Below are 23,125 nucleotides of genomic sequence, written 5' to 3'. Positions count from 1 at the left end.
AGCACCAACTGCGCCATCAGTTCTTATGTTCCCATTTGATAACAGATCACCATGAGTGAAGTCACATTCTCTCATTCCATGAGACACTGTAGGGATATTTTGAGTTTAATCCAGGATATTGGTGCCAAATATAGGGTTGTATTCTACTGTTTACTGGTTCTGTGAATCATACATTGTGCAGGGTGTAATGTAACGGACTACTGAAGAGTGCGATACCACCCTTATAGTCGCATCTGCTCTTGCAGGGTCAGTGCTCCAATTTCTGTTCTATGATTTTTTTTAATTTAATATTATTGTATGTAGTATTTAATTTTGCCCAAATCTTTTTTATTATATTATTCTATAATGTGAACTTTATTTGTTTATTTCTGGAGAATATGTTGGCACCAGTGTGAGCCAAAGACATTCGTGTGTGAAAGGTAGAGAGTCGGACATTGTTAAGGTGACTGTTGGAGTGAGTTAGTTGGACTGTTGTGGGGACAGCGTGGTTTTGTGAGGTGGACTGTTGATGGGAGTACGGAAGGAAGTCTGTCGTCTTATATAGAGAGTATCTATAAATAGTATGTGATATGAAGATGGAAATTATTGTGAAAAAGTTAAATTAATAAAAATGAAGAATCAATAGTAAAACAAAAAGCGAGCACCAGTTTTCATTAGCACACAAAGACCCGGACCTAATATTAACAATGTTAGATGGATGGAACGCACCATGGCGAGAATCAAGACAATGAGACCAAATTCAGCATCTAAAGGTAATGTATTTTAATTAGTTTTAGTATTCTGTGATGTATCCTTCTTTTGACTAAATATTAAGCTTAACATTGTCTGTTGTAGATACAGACCACCCAAGCTGGCGGGGTGTCGTCAATTGATCATCATAATCTCAGGGTTTGAAATATCATTTAAATGAATTGAAAGTTTGTCGCTTGATATTTGATTTTCACCCCTGACAAAAGAGGGTACATTACAATTGGGGGCTCTTGTCCGGGATCCATTGCATTATTGGACTGATACTCGTTTTATGTTAACAGGTATGGACTAATAATGTATTAGAAAGAAGAGGAGAACGATCTAAATGAAAGGAAATATAATCTACTGACAAATGGAAGTAACAACCCAACATGAATAAGAAAAGTAAATAATAACGGACGTGGGACCACGCGGAAAAACGAGATAAGTACACCTATTAAGTTATATGTATTGTTGACATTTTGGGCGTTTGGTCGGAGCAAGAGTTTCTTAATTCGATTAAAAATGACCGTGACAGATGAGTTGGAACAAAATCAGCAGGGGGATAAAAAGTCTATCGAAAGTGTTCAAGCAAGTGCTAGTACAGAAATGGCAGGTAAAAAAATCGGAAGGAAAGATTGAAGAATTAGATATGTCCACTATGTTGCAATTACTGTTAACACAGAATGCTGAACAATTCGATACTTTGAACAAACGGTTTAGTTGTTTGAACAAGCAATGTTCTGAACAATTTAGTTTCTTGAATAAAGTAATTACAGAAAACGCGAAAAGTATGGAAAAGAAAGTGTCTGGTTTAGAAGAGAACCTTTAAAAGAAAATAGCCAATTGGCTAAGGAATTCTTTAATGAATGTTCAACTATCAGATCAGAAATGAAAGAGACGAAAACCAGTTTGGAGGAGCAAACAGACGAAATTGAAGATAGGGTAGACAATGTGGAAGATAAACTCAATAAAGTCGAATTAACAATCAAACGGGAAGTGGAAGAAACCTCGAAGTATTTTGAATCATTTTCGAGTGAGAGAAAAATTAAAGATAGGGAAATGATTACCAGAATTGTCTTACATACGAAAAATGTCGATGACAAATTGTCATTGTTCGAAAACAAGGTAACAGAAAAAGTGAAAATTATTGAACATAATGTAGATTCTTGTAACAATGTAATTAAAGACAATGAGCATGAGGTAGTTCGACTACAGAAACAATTAAATGAAATTCGGGATAATTTAGCTATGAAATCGGTAGCGACTTCATTTAACGGATTTTGGCCAGGTACAAACGTGCGTAATTTTCCGATAGACAGAAAATTACACCCACTTGATTTCATTATGAACTGTCGTGACAATTTTTCATTCGAAATTAGTGACACTGTAAAGATCAAATGGTTCAAATGGCTCTGAGCACTATGGGACTCAACTGCTGTGGTTATCAGTCCCCTAGAACTTAGAACTACTTAAACCTAACTAACCTAAGGACATCACACACATCCATGCACGAGGCAGGATTTGAACCTGCGTCTGTAGCAGTCGCACGGTTCCAGACTGCGCGCCTAGAACCGCGAGACCACCGCGGCTGGCTGTAAAGATCAAATTTGTTAAAAAATTCTTAGATGGAGAAGCATTGTCATGGGCTAATCTAACCACCAGTTCTGATTTAACCTATAGTCAATTCGAAAAAAGTTTTTTGAACAAATTTTTCTCAGCGTCTGTTCAGGCCAAAATCAAAAGCGATTTTCTTAATGGGGCTAATTATAAAGAATGTGATGGTACAATGAGGGAATTTTGCGAGAAACAACTAAGAAAGTTGGCACATTTAGACAGACCTTTTGATGAACTAACGCAAATAGATGCTCTAAAAAGGAGGTTACCATCTATAAATAGTATGTGATATGAAGATGGAAATTATTGTGAAAAAGTTAAATTAATAAAAATGAAGAATCAATAGTAAAACAAAAAGCGAGTACCAGTTTTCATTAGCACACAAAGACCCGGACCTAATATTAACAATGTTAGATGGATGGAACGCACCATGGCGAGAATCAAGACAATGAGACCAAATTCAGCATCTAAAGGTAACGTATTTTAATTAGTTTTAGTATTCTGTGATGTATCCTTCTTTTGACTAAATATTAAGCTTAACATTGTCTGTTGTAGATACAGACCACCCAAGCTGGCGGGGTGTCGTCAATTGATCATCATAATCTCAGGGTTTGAAATAGCATTTAAATGAATTGAAAGTTTGTCGCTTGATATTTGATTTTCACCCCGGACAAAAGAGGGTACATTACAAGGGATAAATAGTGATACAGGATAAGCAAATAATTGCAATAAAATTTGAACAGAAACTAATGTATGGTTTACAGTATATAGCAATATAAGCCTAACATATAGGAAAATCAGTCCACAAGCACACAAATACATTTTACACTTACACAGTTCTTACTTTTGGCCTTGATTGTACATACACACATATATAGATAATTGTCCACAAATACAAAGAATACATAAATAAATTTATACATACATATTTCTTATTTTGGCCTTAATTGTATAAACTATTTAAATAAAAATTCATCAACACTACTAGTATACTAGCAATTCTGTACCAAGTAGTCACTCACTGCAGATCTGAATTTCAGCAAGCTAGTTATTGCCTTAATTTTTTTAGGTAGTTTGTTATACAGTTTTTTTCCTGCTTGCAGTGATCCTTTTTCTGTTAGTGTTGTACGTGCAAACTACACATGTGAATCTTGATCATTCCTTGTGTTGTCTGAGTGGATATATTGGTTTCTTGGAACAATCTTGTTGTTGTTGTCTATGATTTTCCTTATAAACATTATTGTTTCTAAGATATATGGGCATGGTAAGGGAAGAATATGAAGCTTTTTAAATGAAGGTTTGCATGAAGATTGAGGTGCTGTACATTTCATAGCCCCTATAATTCTGTTTTACGCAATGACGCAGCTTTTGCTGGACAGTGAATTTCTCTAAAAGTTAAACAATGTTTTAGCAGAGATTCTCCTTACAAATTTTTTGTGACTTGCATTGATGTGCATGTAGCAAGAATTTTAATACTATAACAGGGTGTATAGAGCCCGGGACAACTGGGAAAGCTGGGAAAAAGATTAATAAAGCCAAATTTCTTTAGCAAACTGACAAAAATAACTTCACTGTTCCGTAAGGCGATTAATGCTTGACTGCTAATAAAAGATTGATAAGTTTTACAGTTTCAAGGGAAAAATATACAGAAAACCTATTGTCACTTAGCATGGAAGAAGTGTATTTTCTCCCGGGAAAATGTATATTTGTTAAACGGGATACCTGGGAAAAATCCAGGAATAATGTGGGAATTTTTTTACTGGTCCACATATACACCCTGTATAACAAATGGTATTTAATTTACCACACAGGTGTTATGTACGGTTCTGCCATCTTAGGTCATCTTGGATCCAAAATCCTAGAAATTTGGTGCTATTTACAGTTTCAGGTCTCTTGCCTAACAGCTCTATGACTGCAGTTAGAGGCTATTTACTCTGCACTGTGTATAGACAGATAGTACTTGTTTTCTGGTACTCAGGATCTTCATGACATCTGTTGGAATGGCAAATTGAACCATAACTGCTCATACTATCAGAGACAAAATTGTAAAAGCATTCCAGCATATCTTTAAATGTTGGTAAAGATTGAGAGCTGAAGTAGAAATACAGATAATTACTGACATATATAATGGAAGTCTTTAAGAAGTGTCAGATGAGGTGCAGAAAGTAATTCAAGGCTTGATGTAAATGTCATGTGACTAGGGCCTCCCACTGGGTAGACCGTTTGCCGGGTGCAAGTGTTTCGATTTGACACCACTCCGGCAACTTGTGTGTTGAAAGGCTTGGTGAAAGAATAAAAGCCTAGAGCTGATGATGTTTCAATAGAAATAGTTACATCTGAATCAAAGGCAAAGGAATTTGCAAAATTGTCTAGAAAGGAATACAAGTCCTAAAACCAGGAACAGTGCTGTAATTACTTTGGTTCAAAGAAAAGGGGCAAACATAGCCTAGGTTATAGACGTATTGGCCTCATGTTTGTAAATTACAAGATATTCACCAAAATTATTCCTAACAACATAGAAAAAGAGAGTAGATTGTGACCAGGTTTAGAAATGAATGTAGCACTAAGAACTATTTGTAAGTTTTGAGTAAAACTATAGAATGGAGCAATGAATATAAATTATCATTTTGTTTGGGATTCATAGATTTTGAGAAAGTTTTTGACTCAATTTCAGCAAAGTATGACCAAACAGTCAATGAGAAACAAGAGAGTTACTCCACATAACTTAATGTACTAATGAATATGTACATCAATTCTTCAGTTTCCATTATAAATCATAAGGATAACAAGAAATTCAGAATATAAAGAAGAGTCATGCAAAAGACCATGTCACCAACAACTATTCTCAGCAATTGTAGATGAAGTTTTTGCATTGTTCATGTGAAGTAACGTAGCAGAAATTTATGTCAGTGGAATATTTCTGAACCACTTTCATTGCGCTTTTGGTGCACTAATTACTTCTATTGCTGTTAAACTTCAACAATAAATGGAATTTTAATGCAGCAAGTTTTAAAGTAGGCCCAAAAACAAATATATAGGACTAAAGTAATGTTCAGTGATCATACTGAAAATAAAATAATACAAATTAATAACAAAGTCATAAAACCAACTGATGGGTTTCTGTATGTAGGGCAGTTGAATACAAGAAACTGACTGACAGCGAAAGAAATAAGTAGAAAAGTAACATGATTTGATGTGCCTATTGTACAGATAACAGTTTCCAAAAAACTTCTGATGAATATGAAAAGGAAAGTGTGCAATCACCATGTGTTTCCAGTTTTGCAGTGAGACATGAACTTTAATGAATAAGCTCTACAAAAACTAAAGGTTACTTTTGACCAGAAGAAAGATGAATGGTGAGGATTAATGGGACAATTTAACAAACAAATGGATTATGGTGCAGACTTGGAGTGGAATATGTAATAATGATAGTAATGAAAATGAAATGCAGGTGGCAGGGATAGGTAGTGAGGTCAACAGTCCTCTGTCTTGATTCCAAGAGATTAGAAAAGATCGATACAATGGTGTAGTGAAATACAGGTAAATGGTGTTAGGAAACACACAGGAGCAACATAGATGAGTATAGAAGAAGAGCATAATGCATAAAAGATTAGAGGAGTCTTTAATATGGCAGTGGAAGTCAGATGTTTGATGATATGTTCTGTCACAGTGGGGTGAGCAGTTATTTGCAGGGAGGTAGATTGAGATAAAGAGGGCAGGAGGGGCTATTGAGATAACAGTATCAGTGTACATTGTACAGAAAATATTGCACCTTGAAGTGATAATTTTTGTAGAACTGGAATGATAATTGGTGGATCAGTTCCCAGTTGTGATTAAAGAGGCTTCACCATGAGCCCCTGGTGTATTCTGATCATGTCATACAGATAGTCATTAATAAACATACTACTTTTACAAACAATTTATACACTTTGCACCTACCCTGAGCACTATATAATGTTGCTTCCTGATTGTTTTAATGTGAGATACTTCAACCATCTCTCTCAGATTTCAGTTGAAGCATCACACTTCAGCCACTTCCCTCAGACTTCAGTTGAATCATCAGCTGTTGTCTCTGTTAACCTGTTGGTTGTAAGAGCCAGTTCCCCTACAGTAGCTGAGCACTTCTTTGTGAGGTATCTCATGATAAAAACAATTTGTATCCTTTACTTCTGAATGAAATAATGAATACTCTGATTGTCTGAAGTACTGTAAGCAGACATAACCAACAATGAGATGAGGCAGTTGGCTACCAGTGTGTCATTGTATTTCATTCCATGTGCCTCTCTTTAGCTATGCTGTACTACCACCAGTTACTTGTTTTATGACAGTTTTCTGCACTGTCCTGGACTGTTTAGATAGTCTAGCTGATGTAAGTTTTTCCCAGTGCAAGCCATCACTATCAATATTCGGGAGGTAAACTAGGTTCCCATTCAGATCTCCAGGTGGAACCTACTTCGGAGAGATACAGGCCAAAAGGAACTTTCAGACTGGGAACATGGAACATTAAAAGTTTGAACAGGCAAGGAACATTCCAGACATTATTAGACGAATTAGATAGATACGATGTAGACATTACAGCTATTCAAGAAACTTGGTGGCAGGGGAGGGTAGCATAAAGAGGGGTAACTATACATTTCTCTATGGAGGGGTGGAAGCTCACAGTTTTGGAACAGGTTTTGCAGTACAGGAAAAAGTGCTTCAAGCAATCAGAGATATAAGGTTCATTAGTGACTGACTATCAGTTATAGTGTTGTCCAGCAGGTGGCATAGACTAGTAGTAATTAATGTACACGCACCAACTGAGGACACTGAAGAGGTTGTTAAAGACGTCTTTTATGAAGAACTAGATCAACTGTGGGATGAGTTCTCCTCGTATGATACAAAATTAATCATAGGTGATTTTAATGCGAATATAGGGAAGGAGGAAGCATTCTAGCCTACAGTTGGCAAACAAAGTTTGCATAACATTTCAAATGATAATAACACAAGGGTGGTTAATTTTGCTGTTTCAAAAGACATGATTGTTGAGAGCACATATTTCAAAAGGAAGGACATTCACAAGGCAACTTGGGTCTCTCTGGATGGAGAGACCACATGGCATTTCCATTTCTATTTACCTGGAGTGATCAGTTGTGTCATTCTCTCATTTGCACTGTTTATGACCATTACTAGTGTAGTAACCAAAACCAACTGCAGGAACACCTTGGGCTGCAATCGGAGCCGCCAGGTGGGGAAGCTGCCGACAGTGGAGCACGCACCACCGGGTAAACACAGGGATGAGTTGGATGACAGACCAATGACAACTGACAACAACCGACCATGACCGAGTATGACTGACACAATAAGGAAGAGATAAACAACGAAGGCTTGTGGAAACCACAACACCAAACACCAACAGTAAATCCACTCGGAACCAGAGCCAGGCAAATGTCAACAATGAGCAATGACCAGAACGCAGTACCACCAAGATAGAAACGCAATCCAGAGTGAGTACCAGACTGGCTGGACTAGGGCAGAGCAGGTCCCTATATACGAAACCAGAGGGAGCGGCTATTGGCCGATGTCTGCACGTGGCGTAGCGGTGGCGCCCTCGCTGCACGAGAGCCGCTGTGCAGAATAGCCACTGCGGAGGCGAAACCCTCTATGGGCTGACCACGTCCATTTGTTCTGGCACGTGTTCAACTTCTGTGGCGCAAGGTACTAGATCCCTCCCCCCCGAAATTGGTGCATAGAGGCGGAAATGCCCCGGACGATGGCGAGGCGGGCGGAACGAGGGCACAGGTTGTGAGATGTCCGGAGGGACCACTGGGGGATGGGAGGGCAGACTGTCTGCGGCATCCATCAAGGTGTCACCAGAGGGCAGGGGGTCAGAGGGCATCTCTATACCATGGCGAGGTGGAAAGGGTGTCTGCAGAGCCGGCGAGGAGATGGAGGTTGAAGTGAAGGGCTCCACCTCGAGGGATGTGTCCGCACCAGGAAGAAGGGAAGGCGGTGGGGGAGAAATCAAGGCAGGGGCTCGAGGGCGGAGTTGGTTATGGTGGTGACGCTCGAGCTCTCTGTGTTTCTGTATGGTTGTCACTCGCTGCCCATGAGCCGCTGTCACTGTAGCGGGTGTAAAAACAGGTGTGCTGCCATAGGAGCGGGCCCACACGGCCATGCCCGGGATGTAGCGCTGGGAGGAGCGAGGTGGTGGGCGAGGGCTCGACTGATTTCAGCAGCTGAAAGTGTGGACCAGGCGTTCTGCTGCGCCGTTGGATTAAGGATGGAAGGGGGGGAGAGCGAATGTGTTTGATACAGTAGGTCTGGATCAAGGACAATGTGAATTGGGGCCCGTTATCTGTTACCGACGTCTGAGAAAGGCCTTCAATGGCCAATACCTGTGCCAAGTCGATGAGGGTGGCATCAGTGGTGATGGTGGTGGATGCCTTGTGGACCACATATAAGTATTTGGAATAGGCATCAATGATGAGGAGCCACATGAAGCCTAAGAAGTGGCCTGCAAAATCTAGATGGATCCTGTCCCAGGATTGGCTGGGTGTTGGCCAGGGCGTGAAAGATTGTGGAGGACTAGCCTGATGACGCACACACACTGTGCAACCATGGACCAGGTGCTCAATGTCTCCATCGATCCCTGGCCAATAGACATGTCATCGAGCCAACGCCTTCATGCAAGACATCCCCCAGTGTCTGCGGTGTAATAAGTGCAGGACGCGGTGGCGTAAGTCCGGAGGGATGACCACCTGATGGATGTCTGAGTCCATGGTCAACAGCAGGACATCCTCCATCACCGAAAGTCTGTGTGAGACATGACACCATAGGCTGAAGTCAGTTTTCAAACGTCGGGTAAGGTAGGGAGGCCAACCATGGGTCACATAACGGAGGACTTGCCACAGAATGAGGTCCTGGTGCATGGAAGCAGCAATTTGCATAGCCGTCAGAGGAAATCCATCGAGAGTCTCCCAGCGGGCAGAGTCGATGTGGAAGCACAGGACTTCCTGCTGGTCAAACGCCAGATCAGGTCCTGCTGGGAGACGTGACAAGGCATCTGCATTAGTGTGTTGACTGGTGGGCTTATAGCGGATGGTGTAAGTGTAATTATGCAAGAACAACGCCCAGTGCTGAAGACGCTGAGCAGTCTGTTCTGGGAGGTGCGAATGGGGCCCGAAAAGCGACACTAAGGGCTTATGATCCATGAGGAGGGTGAACTGCGCCCCAAACAGGCAAATGTGAAACTTCTGAACTGCAAAAATAATGGCAAGATCCTCCTTTTCAATCTGAGAGTAATTCCTTTCCACAGGGGTTAATGTCTTGGATGCATATGCCACAAGTTGTTCCAACCCATCCTAATTCCTGTGTGCTAGGACTGCCCCAATCCCGTACACTGAGGCATTGGCCACCACCACCAAGGGACGATCCAGAGAGAAATGCATAAGGCCAGGAGCAGATTTCAGCATCGTCTTCAGGCAGGTGAAAGCCTGATCACAGGCAGAAGTCCACTTGTAAGGTACCCCTTTGCGATGCAGGCGATTTGGGGGATGTGGGATATGGGCGGCTTGGGGTAAGAACTTTGAGTAATAATTGACCTTCCCCAAAATTACCTGGAGTTCGGATAAGTTTTGTGGACGGGGAAGGGCATTGATGGCTGCGACATTGGTCCGAAGGGCGAATGCCATCTTTACTGAGCCTATATCCTAAGTACCCCACTGCCAGTTGAAAAAAAACTGCACTTCTCCAGCCGACAATGTAAACCCACAGCCTGCAGGGTGTGAAATAAGGTACTGAGGTTGGCCAGATGTTCCTGGCGCGTGCGCCCCATGACTAAGATACCATCGAGGTAATTGACACAAGCTGGTATTGGTTGCGTAAGTTGCTCGAGATACTGCTGGAAAATCGCAGGGGTAGAGGAAATGTCAAACGGAAGACGCTTGTATTTATAGAGGCCGAAAGGCATGTTGATGATGTTGATGGCCTGCGATTCCTCATCCAACGGTAATTGGTGATAGGCTTCTGCCAGATCAACCTTAGAAAAGTACTCGCCACCTGCTAGTTTAGCGAGAATATCTTCCTGTCGAGGAATGGAATAAGTTTTGACCAAAGACTGAGCATTGACCGTAGCCCCAAAATCCCTAAAAAGATGAAGCAACCCATTGGGTTTCTTGACGACCACTAAGGGTGTTGCCTAGGCACTCAATTGTACTGGCTCAATAACCCCCACAGCCTGGAGCCGATCGAGTTCATACTTGAAGGCCACACGCAAAGCAACTGGAATAGGCCAACCCTGACAAAAGCGAGGCCGTGCGTTCGGCAGTAAAGTGATGTGTGTCTGGAAATCAGAAGCTCTGGTCTGCCGAAACCAGGGAGGTAAAAGACGCACACAGATTGTCTAGGACCTTGAAATGGAACCGTAGTTGAAACGAACTGCACTTCGTCTTGAATGGAAAAGCCAAACCGTGTAAACGCATCTAGTCCAAAAATGTCCGAAGCCGATGGGTGGTCCACCACAAATAGGTTAAGGGGCCGGGGAACATTTTTGTAGATGGTCATAACAGAAAACTGCCCACGTAGAGGGATGGAACTGTTGCCGTAGGTGTCCAACCTCCAAGATAGTGGGGACAATTTTGGAGACCTGAGATGTGCATACGTCGTCAGATTGACCAAAGAAACTGTGGCCACTGTATCGACCTGGAAATGGACGTCCTCATTAAAGATGCGTAGGGTGAGGAATAACTCTTGAGCCAATGTGTCGGTCTGAAGGGCGACTACGTGTAAAGCATGGACGGCTTCCTGTTGGCCTGCAGGCGTGGGACAGGGATGGGTCGAGCGGCTATGACAGACTGACAGAAGGTGGCCTTCTTTCTCACAGAGCGAACAGGTCTTCCAGCGATGGGGACAGTCAGCTCGAGTGTGGGCTGAAAAGCACTGGGGGCATGACGGGAGGGGGCCACACAGCCAGCGTCGAGGGGTGACCGGTGGTTCAGACGCCATAGAGACGTCAGACAGCAAGGAATCTCGATGGTGGTGCCCTCTGGAGACTGCATCCCGTCGATGGCGGGAAGGAGTGGATCAGGAAGTGGACTCAACTGCCGTCACCTGGGGCCGCGCCTTGAGACATTCATTCGCTGCCTGAGCAATTTCGAAGGAATGGGCAATACGCAGAATATCTTCCAACGAGGGGTTGTCCAACTTTAACGCTGCAGTGCAGACCTCTGGATCGGGCGCTAGTTGAATGACACTATCCCGAATTAATGAATCTGCATATGACGCCTTGCACTGCTGATTGGTGCACGTGAAGTTGCATTTGCAGCTGAGGCCTTGCAAATCTGTCACCCAGGAATGGTAGGACTGACCTGGTTGCTTGTGGCATTGATGGAATTACAAGCGAGACACAACCACGTGGTATCGATGGGAATAATAGTTATTAACACACAGATCTTGTGAAAGGAGAGAGCCACGGGTTCGGCCAATGGTGCCAACTTGCGGAGCAAGAAAAACGTGTTCTATTAGGCCCAAGACAAGAATAACGTTCGCTGCAGAGACTCATTCGACACCTGAAAGGCCATGAAATGTTGCTTCAGACGATGCAGGTACGTTTCCCAATCCTCTTTGGCGTCGTTGCATGGTGGGAACGACGGCGGATATGGGAACGTGTCTGAAAGCGGGGCACCTGGGAGAAAAGGTGGTAGGGAATCCCGCTTATTGACCCGGTCTGAGAGCAACTACACTGACATCTGTAAGACCTCCAACTGCTGCTGCTGCTGTCGCATGAGCTGCTACTGTTGCTATAAGAGAGTGAGTAATTTCTCTTCCATACTCCTACATTCTGTTTACCTCGCCCCCAATGTAGTAACCAAAACCAACTGCAGGAACACCTTGGGCTGCGGATTGGAACCGCCAGGTGGGGAAGCCACCGACAGTGGAGCACACACCACAAGGACGAGTTGGACGACAGACCAACGACAACTGACAACAACTGATCATGACCGACTATCATCGACACAACATGGAAGAGATAAACAACGAAGGCTTGTGGAAACCACAACACCAAACACCAACAGTAAATCCACTCAGAACCAGAGCCAGGCAAATGTCAACAATTAGCAATGACCAGAACGCAGTATCGCCGAGATAGAAACGCAATCCAGAGCGAGTACCAGACTGGCTGGACTAGGGCAGAGCGGGTCCCTATATACGAAACCGGAGGGAGCGGCTATTGGCCGCTGTCTGGCTTAGCAGTGGCGCCCTCCCTGCGCAAGAGCCACTGCATGGTATAGCCGCCGCGGAGGCGGAGCCCTCTATGGGCTGAACACGTCCATTTGTTCTGGCGCATGTTCGACTTCTGCGGCAGAAGGTACTAGAATTAGTACTTGGCTCTCATGAATTGAACTTTGATACAATCTTAGGCTGTTTTTGAATGTGTTCTTTGTACTTGTATTTGTAATGCCTGTGATGTACCATGAAGTTTGTGTTGTTATTAAGCCGTCTAACTGTTGTGCATAATTTTCACATGTGCTTAGTTACTACACACATGGTGATGTGGACATTTTGAACTTACATGTGTGTCTGTCTCAAGTGCTACAATGACAATGAATACTTCAGTGGAAATTGTACTCCAAAGCCTGTTACAACAGAAAGTGGAGGACCAACAACACTGGGAAAGACAGCAGCAAGGAAACATGACTGTGTTGGAAGAGGCTGATGGGACTACTTGCCAAATAGCAACAATAGTCAGCCCATCTGCTGCTTTTTCCAGCATGTGATGAATAGACCAAGGATTGGGAGGCATATGAAAAGCAGTTATGGTGACATTTTGCCGCATTCAAGGTAATGAGTGATGACATCATTAAAGTTCTTTTTCTGTTGCAAATTGAGTGTGTTGTTTATTGTGAAGGTTGGCTCCCCTCACGGAACAGACATTGCTGTCATTCAAGGAAATGTGTCAGTTACTAACAGCATATCATGACCGCCATTTCCATATGATAACTTCTAGGGTTGATTTTTATCAGTGCAAGAACCAATCTAACCAGACCTACCTTGGTTAGCCAGTAGAGTTGTAGGACCTCAATAGGAAGTGCAGATTTGTTACTACAAAGTATAAAGAGTCATATGCAGATACCATGATCAGTGATACAATAATTGACTTGACCTCCCAAGAGCCATTACAATTTGATAACCCCACTTTCAAAGAAGTTCTAACACTTGCCCAATAATTTGAAGTTTCATGAGTGACTGGGCACCATTTAGAGTCACTGAGTGAGGTGGCTCAGTGGTTATCACACTGGACTTGCATTTGGGAGAACAAGGGTTCAAACGTGCATCTGGCCATCCAGATTCAGGTTTCCCACAATTTCCCTAAATCGATACAGGCAAATGCCAGAATGGTTCCACTGAAAAGGCAAGGCTAGTTTCCTTCTCCATCCTTAACACCATCTGAACTTGTGCTTCATGTCTAATGATCTCGATGTCAATGAGACGTTAAAGCCAATGTTCCTTTCTCCCCATTTAGAATCATGGACAGATGTAGGCACAGTAACCATTGACAATGGCAAGTGCTCAGACTATGTCACATCCAGTAAGGCAGAAATAGCACCAATACAGTGTACCCATAAACATGCCTTGGCTAAATCATGTCACCAGCAGCCTCAAGTGAAATCTACTGCCCACTACCCACTTCCATCTTTTCCTGCTTTTTTCATCAAACATGACTGTAAGAACTCTCTGAATCATTGATCTCACTGCAATAAATGTAAAAAGTAGGGGCACATTCTGACAGTGTATGACTCAATGTCAGTCATGCCACAATGCAATGTGGGTAACCAGTGGACTTCAATATTATGGCTGGTGTTCAGAACCCAAGAAGCAGTGTCAAATAAATGATTTATAGCTGTGAGCATTAACATAAAATCCATACAAATGTAAGTAAATACTGGCACAGCAGCATCTCTCATTAACACCCATATGTATCTGCACCTCAGTGCCCCAACTTTGATACTCAGTACACATAGGCTTGTTAGCTACAATAAGCAAAAGAAGTATTTACAGTGGACACTGCTTACAAAGTGTGGTGCATCAATTAACGTTTCTTAGTGGTTAACAGCATGTCAGCTGAGGTTTATTTGGGTTAGGTGTATTCACAGCTTTCAGATTTACAATTTTGTACTCAACAGATATGGTTTCAGTACGACTTCCATTCCAGGCACTAGAAAATTGCAAAGGCTTTACCAACATTTTTCAGCAGGGCTAGGTGAAAGTAGCAATTTCAATGCTCATTTCACTCTGAAACCATGTGCACAACCATATTTCTTTTGGGCACAACTTGTGCCATTAGCACTACACAAACAACTCAGGCAGCAACAGGACATATTAGTGGGTATGAGAGCAATAGAACCAATTAAATCTAGTTGATGCATGAGGCCACTAGTGATGATTAAAAAATCATTCAGCAAACTCTGCCTCTGATGCACGTTTAAAGAGAAAGTGAAAGATCAAGCCATGATGGACTCATACCAGTATCCTATTTCTCATCCAGAAGCAGTAACAAAACTGACAGGGGTCAGTAGTTTTCTAAAATAGACCTTTCTTATGCATATTTGGAGTTTCAACTTGATGTAGCATCTCAACAGCTTCTGTAGTCAACAGCCCCTTTGGGATGTACAAGTAAAAATGATTATTTTTCAGCATGGACTGTGCCTCTACACTTTACCAGCGTTTTCTAGAATATTCAGGCAACAATTTACATGTTGCACAAACAATCTGGACAATATTGTGGTCATGGGATCAAGTACAGAACAACACCTCTGCAACCTCAGCCATCTATTCTAGACCCTACAAGATGCAGGTATAATGTGGAACTTAAAAAAATCAATTTTTTTAGCCCTCAGTTGAGTATCTGAGGCAAATTATTTCACAGTGAGGAATTCAGCCAGTGGATAGCCACATTGCAGCTATTGATGCTCTACCACAATCCACAAACTTCAAAGAAATCCAGTCTTTTATGGGCGAAATTACATACTATAGTAAATTCATTGCACAGGTAGCTAAAACTGCATATCCCTTGCATCAAGTACATAAAACAGGTGTGACATTGTCTGGATGGCTTAGTGTGAATGCACATTCCAAACATTGAAGAACCGTCTCTGTTCAGCTGCAAGCCTGGTCACCTTACAGCCATGAAAACAGCTATTAGTAGCTACTGATGAGTTGCAGTTTGGGCTTAGGCACTTCTCATCCATCAAAATTCAGATGTTTGCAAGCAACCAATACCATTAACCTCTAAAATGCTGCATGCAGCACATAAACACTATTTGCAAATAAAAAAAGAGTCCCTAGCCATAATACAGGTGATAAAAAAATCATGTTTTTCATGTGGCTTGAAATGTCACCACATCATGTATCAAAAGCCACTGATCTCATTATTTAGCCCTTATGGATGGGTTGCTGGATACAACAGCCCACAGTTTACAATGTTGCGCCCCATCCCTGAGGCACTACAATTACGAAATTCACTTTCATCCAACAAATCAACACTGACACCCTATTCCATCTTCCAATGGGTCCAGATCCAAGCTTTGACCAAGAAGAACTTCTCTGTTTCTAAGTCAATGACTAGGCTAAACAAACAGCAGATTCCTTTGCAGTTACTGGTTTGCGCATTGCTGATGCCATTGGCATGGACCCTATTTCACAACAAGTGCAGCATCATGCCCTGTGGGGGTGGCAGGGGGGGGGGGGGGGAGTGGCCCAAATGAGCACCAAGATGGAAGTGAGACACCATATTTCACTACTCTACACTGCAAACATGGATTAATTCTGGTGGATGGAGTGGTGCTGTTAACCACTTCCACCTGAGTGGTAATCCCACAAACTCTAAGCAATAACATCCTCCAGTCACTGAATCATGGACACCAGGGAATATCAAATGCTTGCCCATCTTTACAGTTACTAGCTGGACATACACTGGCAAATAAAGCAATTAATTCATACATGCGTTATGTGTGTGGGACAACAGACCACTCCGTTGCAAAGTTTTTCATCATGGCCTATTGTAGTACTTTGAGAATTTCCGAGTGAATTCTAGAACCACTTGACCTTCCTCCATCTTGAGCCCACGATATTTTAAACAGAAGTGTGAGAGAGATGAATCTGATCTACTGCACATTGCATGTTTGTGTGTGCAGGTCTAAAAACAGTCATGAGCAAAACGTGGATGTGGCTGTCGAACAGCATCTGACAAGTACCTGCTGTATGATCTATAGAGTTTCAGTGCATGTGTAGTGTAACATTACAGGACATATTGGGACATATTGAAGTATTTGATACTGTAGACTTTTAGGAGATGTCGATACAGATATGCAAAATGTAAAGGGAAACTTTGGTGATGTTTAAATATTGTACTGTGTCAATACTAGGACATTTTGCACAGAAAGAACAAAAATAGAATTAATGTAAATATGTATTAGTGTTAGTAACCTATTTTCATTCAATTTTGTAATTATATTTCATTTTGTAAAAGAAAGACTCACTGTTTGCTGTAGCTCTGATTAATTGTATAAATTATCAGTTTTGAGCTAAATTATTTCGTATAATATGGACAAGATACTTTTAAAAACTCACCAGCTAAAGAGAAAGTCTGTAAATGAACGTTTAATGCACACTTCTGGAACTTTCTATGGAGAAATTCTATATTATGATCACAAAAATACGAAAACTTGTGAAAACTGTTTCATAACCTAATTTCGAAAGACGATTTGTATCAAGAAATATTGCTAAAAAGATTTATTTACGTTTTGAAACACGATTTAAATCATTTTACATATAAATAGTTGTTCTAAATCACTCAAGAAATATCCAGAATCAAATGTCAAGATATTTCTGGAACATCGATACAAATCTGGTGAAGGTTATCCAGAAGCTGGTAGAAAAATGTTATAAAATCTATTTGGAAATTATGCTTGTAAGAATTTATATGTACTGATCCTTTTACTTACTTTAATCTGTACTAAAATTCTGTAATGTCTAATTTAGTTTTAAGTCGTGAATTGCTATCGTATTGTAAACAAAACATTGTCAAAGACTCTCATTGTTTGGAAAGATATTAATACACCTAGGAGTTGTCAGTTGCCAGTTCGGATATGCAGTGCGGTTAGCTCTGAGAGTCAGTTGTTGAGTCTGTGAAGTCTGTCAGTTCTGTTTGTAAATAAACTTCTGTAATGAAGAATTACTTGTTGTCGTCAATATGAACTCAAGACTTTTTGCATGAAGCAGACACCTCCTAATGCAACGTTTTAATTTGGTGTTGAGGAGCTGAAATGTTATAATTTGGTGGAGGAGCTGGGATGTTATAGTAGGGAAGGACCTGTGCTATACTATGCTGGTTTAGTGACTGTGATGATTGCTAAGGGCAAATGAAGAAATGAGGTTAGACTTTTAAGTAATTCATGTGTTGGACTTACTAGAAACAAGACATGTTCATATTTTCTGGTGGTTATTAAACCAAGCCTGTTGTAAATATATTTTATTAGAGTCTAATGTTTGACTACTTGGTTGACTTGCACAAGTTCGAATATTTATATGAGAAATGGTGAATTTGTTTTTTGTGGAAATTGAAATATACCATGAGTGGACTAAAAATATTCTTCGAGTACCAGATTATTTCAAGAGTAGAGAGAGAGTCCGATAAATTCCCTTAAGCAGCATTGTTCTTCAGAGAAGAAGTTTTTGAGATCAGTGTGGCAGGCTATCTAGAGAAGAAGATTTGCTGTGCATACCAAGTAAGTCAACCTATGGGAGAGAGGTGGGAAGTTTGCAAACCAGCTCCACATCGCTTCTTGTTGTCTAAAGTGTTAGACTATGCCCATGTGGCCATGGCAATACATCCACTTGGATTTTGCATGCCTCTTTCTCAATGTGAATTCGTTAACTTTTATTGAAGCATATTTGCATTATCCATACATCATCTATTGCCATTCCACAACAGCAGAGATCAGTGTAAGAGCCCCCATGAAGATCTTTATGGTTAGAGGTCTCCCCCCCCTCCCCCCCCTCCCCCCCTCCCCCCTCCCCCCTCCCCCCCCCCCACACACACACACCGCCCCCTCCACTTGCACTCTGGTGACAGATATTATGCAATAGATTTTATCCCAAACATTTAATGATTTTTGTTCTAAGAATGATTTCCACCACAACAAAGCACCACTGTTTCACCCCAATGAAATGGAGCGTAGAATGACTAGTTCAAATGTTCAGAACTCAAATGAAGAAATATGTTGGGGATGCCCAAGAGGACAGTACACCAGCACTCTTTCTTAGCACTTTCAAGGCCATGTCTGTTGGAGAGAAGAGCCCAGCAGATTGACTGCATGGATGCCAGTCATGTACCAAGGTGCACCTGTTGAAGTCGGTCCCCCCACCAGCTAGAGCACCAGTGTCACAGTGATTCTGACTGTGGGCCCCAGTACAGGCCCACACCTCTGGCCAGCAGGAGCACTGGATTCCTGCAGTCATCCATAGGCAGCAGAGAGTGTGCAGTAGGTGACAAGCAGGTAGCTGACAAACAAAACCAGCTGTGAATCTGTGTGGGAAATCAATGTCCGACACTCCTGCTGCTACTACTTTGTACACCTGCATTACCTCAGCATTTGTATCTATGCCATCTGACATCTCCAATAATCATCCTGGTCAATGAACCCCATCTGATCTTTCATTCTTCTGTATGCCTACCCTCCCACACAAGGGAACTCATCAGCCGACTTTTCCAGTACTTCACTGGACCTCCCACAGCCAGAGCTATGGGGGAGTCTATTGTGGGAGGTGCAGCATAAGGATTTGTAGGAGCCACCAAAGCACATTTCCACCTCCACTTTCTGGGAGCTGGATAGCCATACAGCTCCAACCCCAGTGCCAGATCAACCAGCCACCATAGAGCCATTACACATTCAACCACAGTGGAGCTGCTTTTCCAGAGGCCAGTTCCAGCCTTATCTCATGTTTCAATTGGCAGGGATCAGTTCACCACACATTATTCAGCAGAGCCCAATGACCTGGATGCCATGGATGTCAGCTTCATGGGGTCACCTAAAAATGGTTCAAATGGCTCTGAGCACTATGGGACTTAACATCAATGGTCATCAGTCCCCTAGAACTTAGAACTAATTAAACCTAACTAACCTAAGGACATTACACACATCCATGCCTGAGGCAGGATTCGAACCTGCGACTGTAGCGGTCACGCGGTTCCAGACTGAAGCACCTAGAACCGCACAGTCACACCGGCCGGCTGGGGTCACCTCGGCAGCACACAGCACAGAGGGGTCTTGTGGCTGCTGGCTCATCATAATCTTACCAAAGGAGGAGTAATGTGATAACACACCCATGTTAACACCCTCAACTGGTCAGCATCTTTGTCATCACTAAAATACCCACAACTTTGGGCATACTAATCTCATCGTCATTGCTGGTCCAGGACGCACCAGACCAGCACTGCAAACCATCACCACTTCCACAGTGCACCTATGTAGGCCACCACCATTGCGTCACCTACACTGTCATTAGTCTCAGCATGGGGGCCAACACCAGACAACGCCACCACTAATCCAGAGAGCAGAACCTCATCTAGGCCTGTGCACCCTCACATCAGTCAGCACCACCGCAGCTCACTGAGACACCAACTATCAGTATATGAGTCAGAGCAGAGACCACTTCTGTCATTCTTTTATTTGCACTCCTATGACTATTACTAATACTCTGCTCTTGTGAATTAAGCTTTGCTACAATCCTGGACTCTGGTTTTGGCTGAGGTCTTTGATCTTTTATTTGTAATGCCTGTGGTGTACCATAAAGTTAGTGTTGTTATTAAACTGACAAACTATTGTGCATGCTTTTCCTGTGTGCTTGGTTGCCACAGCTTCCAAGATATCCATTATGTTTTGAAACATGAAATAGTCAGTCTCATATATTAAATTGTTTGCATCAAAGATGTATTTTCAGCGCATCAACACCATTAGGTCTCCATTTCATTGGTATATTAGATAGCTTGATACATGCAAATAGGTCATTAGGTGTAGATTTGAAATAAAGAGTGTGTGGAAAAATTTCATTACCCTTTTTTTAGAAACATTACATCAAAATAGGGTCAAAAGAGATTTTTCACTGACTGATGCATGTAATCAGTTCCAGTAAAAAAGATCTTCATTCACAGTCACACTGAAGACCAAACTTTGGTGGTAGGGGTTAAGACTGCTGGTATGGGACATTTACTAGAGAATACTTAAAATGGAATTTACTATCTAAAATGATGTTGGTTATGAAAATTCAAGAAATATAAAAATTCACTGCTGCACTTATACATATTTTCTTCGTGTTCAGTTCAGCTTTTTCAATATCTCTGTCACTTGTTCCATGATAATACTCTCTGTATACAGAGATCATACAAAATATTATTTATTATCACTGAAATACCACCCCAACTGTCTATGTTGCCATTGTAAAATCTGTATCACAGAAATATCAGTTGCTCAGTGATTTCTCATGTCACAAATAGACTTATAATTTTTTGCCTGAAATAATATTATACACAAAAAATAAAAATAAAAAAATGAATCTATGTTCTATAATCTAGATGGTATAAGTGAAATATTTACCTTGTTCTTGAATTCAATAATTGACTTTGTTACCTGCAAAAAAAAGAGATTGTTTATAAAATTGGCAAAAAGGTAAAATAATGCTTTTGATGTCACTCAGTTGACAATAATAGTAATCATCTACAGGACTTCATTTGCCTGATGAGATAGAGGGGAAAAAAACACATTAAAAATTGGTTATGGCTGGTATACTGTTTAATAACACTACTGACTGCCTCACAAAAATTACAACAACACACATTAAAAAGTTATGTATCAATAAAGGCTCAGCAATTAAATTGTTATAACATTTTAACACTTTTAGAAATGAAAAAAACATTGTCTGGTCAAGTTGTGTAGAGAAGGTTCTTGAATTACAGAACTATAGTTTTAGGTATGTAAAATATTGACACTGACCCAGAAGGTGAGTGTGTTAAACCATATATCTGCTTAAACTGCTTGAATGCCAAATGCTTAATTAATCTTTGAATGTTTTTACAAGCAGTCATTAACATCCAATAAATAATAAATTGCTAATAATGAAAGGAACAAAAATAACCATTCACCTGACCGAAAAACTTTGCTGGGCTTTCTGAAAATGTCATTATTCCAAGTGAAATAACAAAACACACAGACAAGCTTTGCCTTTAAATATGTCTGCTTGTGTCTGTGTATGTGCAGATGGATATGTGTGTGTGTGCAAGTGTACACCTGTCCTTTTTTCCCCCAAGGGAAGTCTTTCCACTCCCGGGATTGGAATGACTCCTTACCCTCTCCCTTAAAACTCACATCCTTTCGTCTTTCCCTCTCCTTCCCTCTTTCCTGAAGAAGCAACCATTGGTTGCGTAAGCTAGTAATTCTGTGTGTGTGTGTGTGTGTGTGTGTGTGTGTGTGTTTTGTTCACTGTGCCTGTCTGCCGGCTCTTTCCCGCTTGGTAAGTCTTGGAATCTTTGTTTTTAATATAGGTTAACTGAGTGAAATGGGATGTGTGGGAACAGGGATTGCTAGGATCTAGGCCAGGAGAGTTGCAGGGTCAAAGGTAGTGTTCTATGGACAGTTCCCTTCTATGTAAATAAAAGAAGCTAATATTAGGAGGGGGCTCAGATAGTAATGTGAAGCAGCCATTGAAGTTGAGCTTGTGTCTGTGTATGTGCGGATGGATATGTGTGTGTGTGCAAGTGTACACCTGTCCTTTTTTCCCCCAAGGGAAGTCTTTCCGCTCCCGGGATTGGAATGACTCCTTACCATCTCCCTTAAAACTCACATCCTTTCGTCTTTCCCTCTCCTTCCCTCTTTCCTGAAGAAGCAACCATCGGTTGCGTAAGCTAGTAATTCTGTGTGTGTGTGTGTGTGTGTGTGTGTGTGTGTGTGTGTGTGTGTGTGTGTGTGTGTTTTGTTCACTGTGCCTGCCTGCCGGCTCTTTCCCGCTTGGTAAGTCTTGGAATCTTTGTTTTTAATATAGGTTAACTGAGTGAAATGGGATGTGTAGGAACAGGGATTGCTAGGATCTAGGCCAGGAGAGTTGCAGGGTCAAAGGTTGTGTTCTATGGACAGTTCCCTTCTATGTAAATAAAAGAAGCTAATATTAGGAGGGGGCTCAGATAGTAATGTGAAGCAGCCATTGAAGTTGAGCACATTTTCAGCACAAAGTTCAGTGATAAAGTAATCAATTTAGCTCTTAACCATAATTTTCTGGTAACCATTCATTTAAGGTTACAGCTGATTAACAATTATGCCAGTTAATAGGCTGTTAAGAATTTGCAGTGAAGTCATTATATGGCCTGACTGCTTTTATAGCTGACCCTGCCACTGATAGGTTGTGACAGACCTGTAATAGCACATAATTGTTTGGTATCTAGGATAGGTCTTGCAAATAAATGGTTTGCAGGAATATGACTAATGTGGCTAGTGGCTAGGAGTGTATGTTATATAAGTATAAGGATGGAGTCGAATATTTTGTACAGTGGATGGACATGGGATACCACCTTGGGAGCAGAGTGGGAAGAATGTTCCTTGTTTCAGGGTGTGGTAAAAGATAGTTGAAGCCTAGGTGCATGGTGGGGTTGAATTGCTTCAGTCTGGTGTGATATTGGTTAATGAGAAGTACGCTCCTATGCTTCTTTACAACTGATTTGTAGGGGGAGTAGAATTAAAGGCATATGTGG

At 41.6% G+C, this 23,125-nt stretch overlaps 1 protein-coding gene across 1 annotated transcript in view; it reads right to left on the bottom strand.

Moving 5' to 3' along the window:
* LOC126356044 (allantoinase) overlaps positions 1-23,125 on the bottom strand; it is a 224,317-nt gene that overhangs the window by 6,311 nt on the left and 194,881 nt on the right. Inside the window, exon 11 of the mRNA XM_050006723.1 lies at positions 20,982-21,014. Within this exon, the coding sequence (XP_049862680.1) occupies positions 20,982-21,014 (33 nt within the window). The remainder of the gene's footprint in view (positions 1-20,981; positions 21,015-23,125) is intronic.

Source organism: Schistocerca gregaria, chromosome 3 (genome assembly GCF_023897955.1).
Source record: "Schistocerca gregaria isolate iqSchGreg1 chromosome 3, iqSchGreg1.2, whole genome shotgun sequence".
Taxonomy (NCBI): domain Eukaryota; kingdom Metazoa; phylum Arthropoda; class Insecta; order Orthoptera; family Acrididae; genus Schistocerca; species Schistocerca gregaria.
Note: the sequence above shows the minus strand (reverse complement) of the source record. Positions and strands in the feature narration are given on the sequence as shown.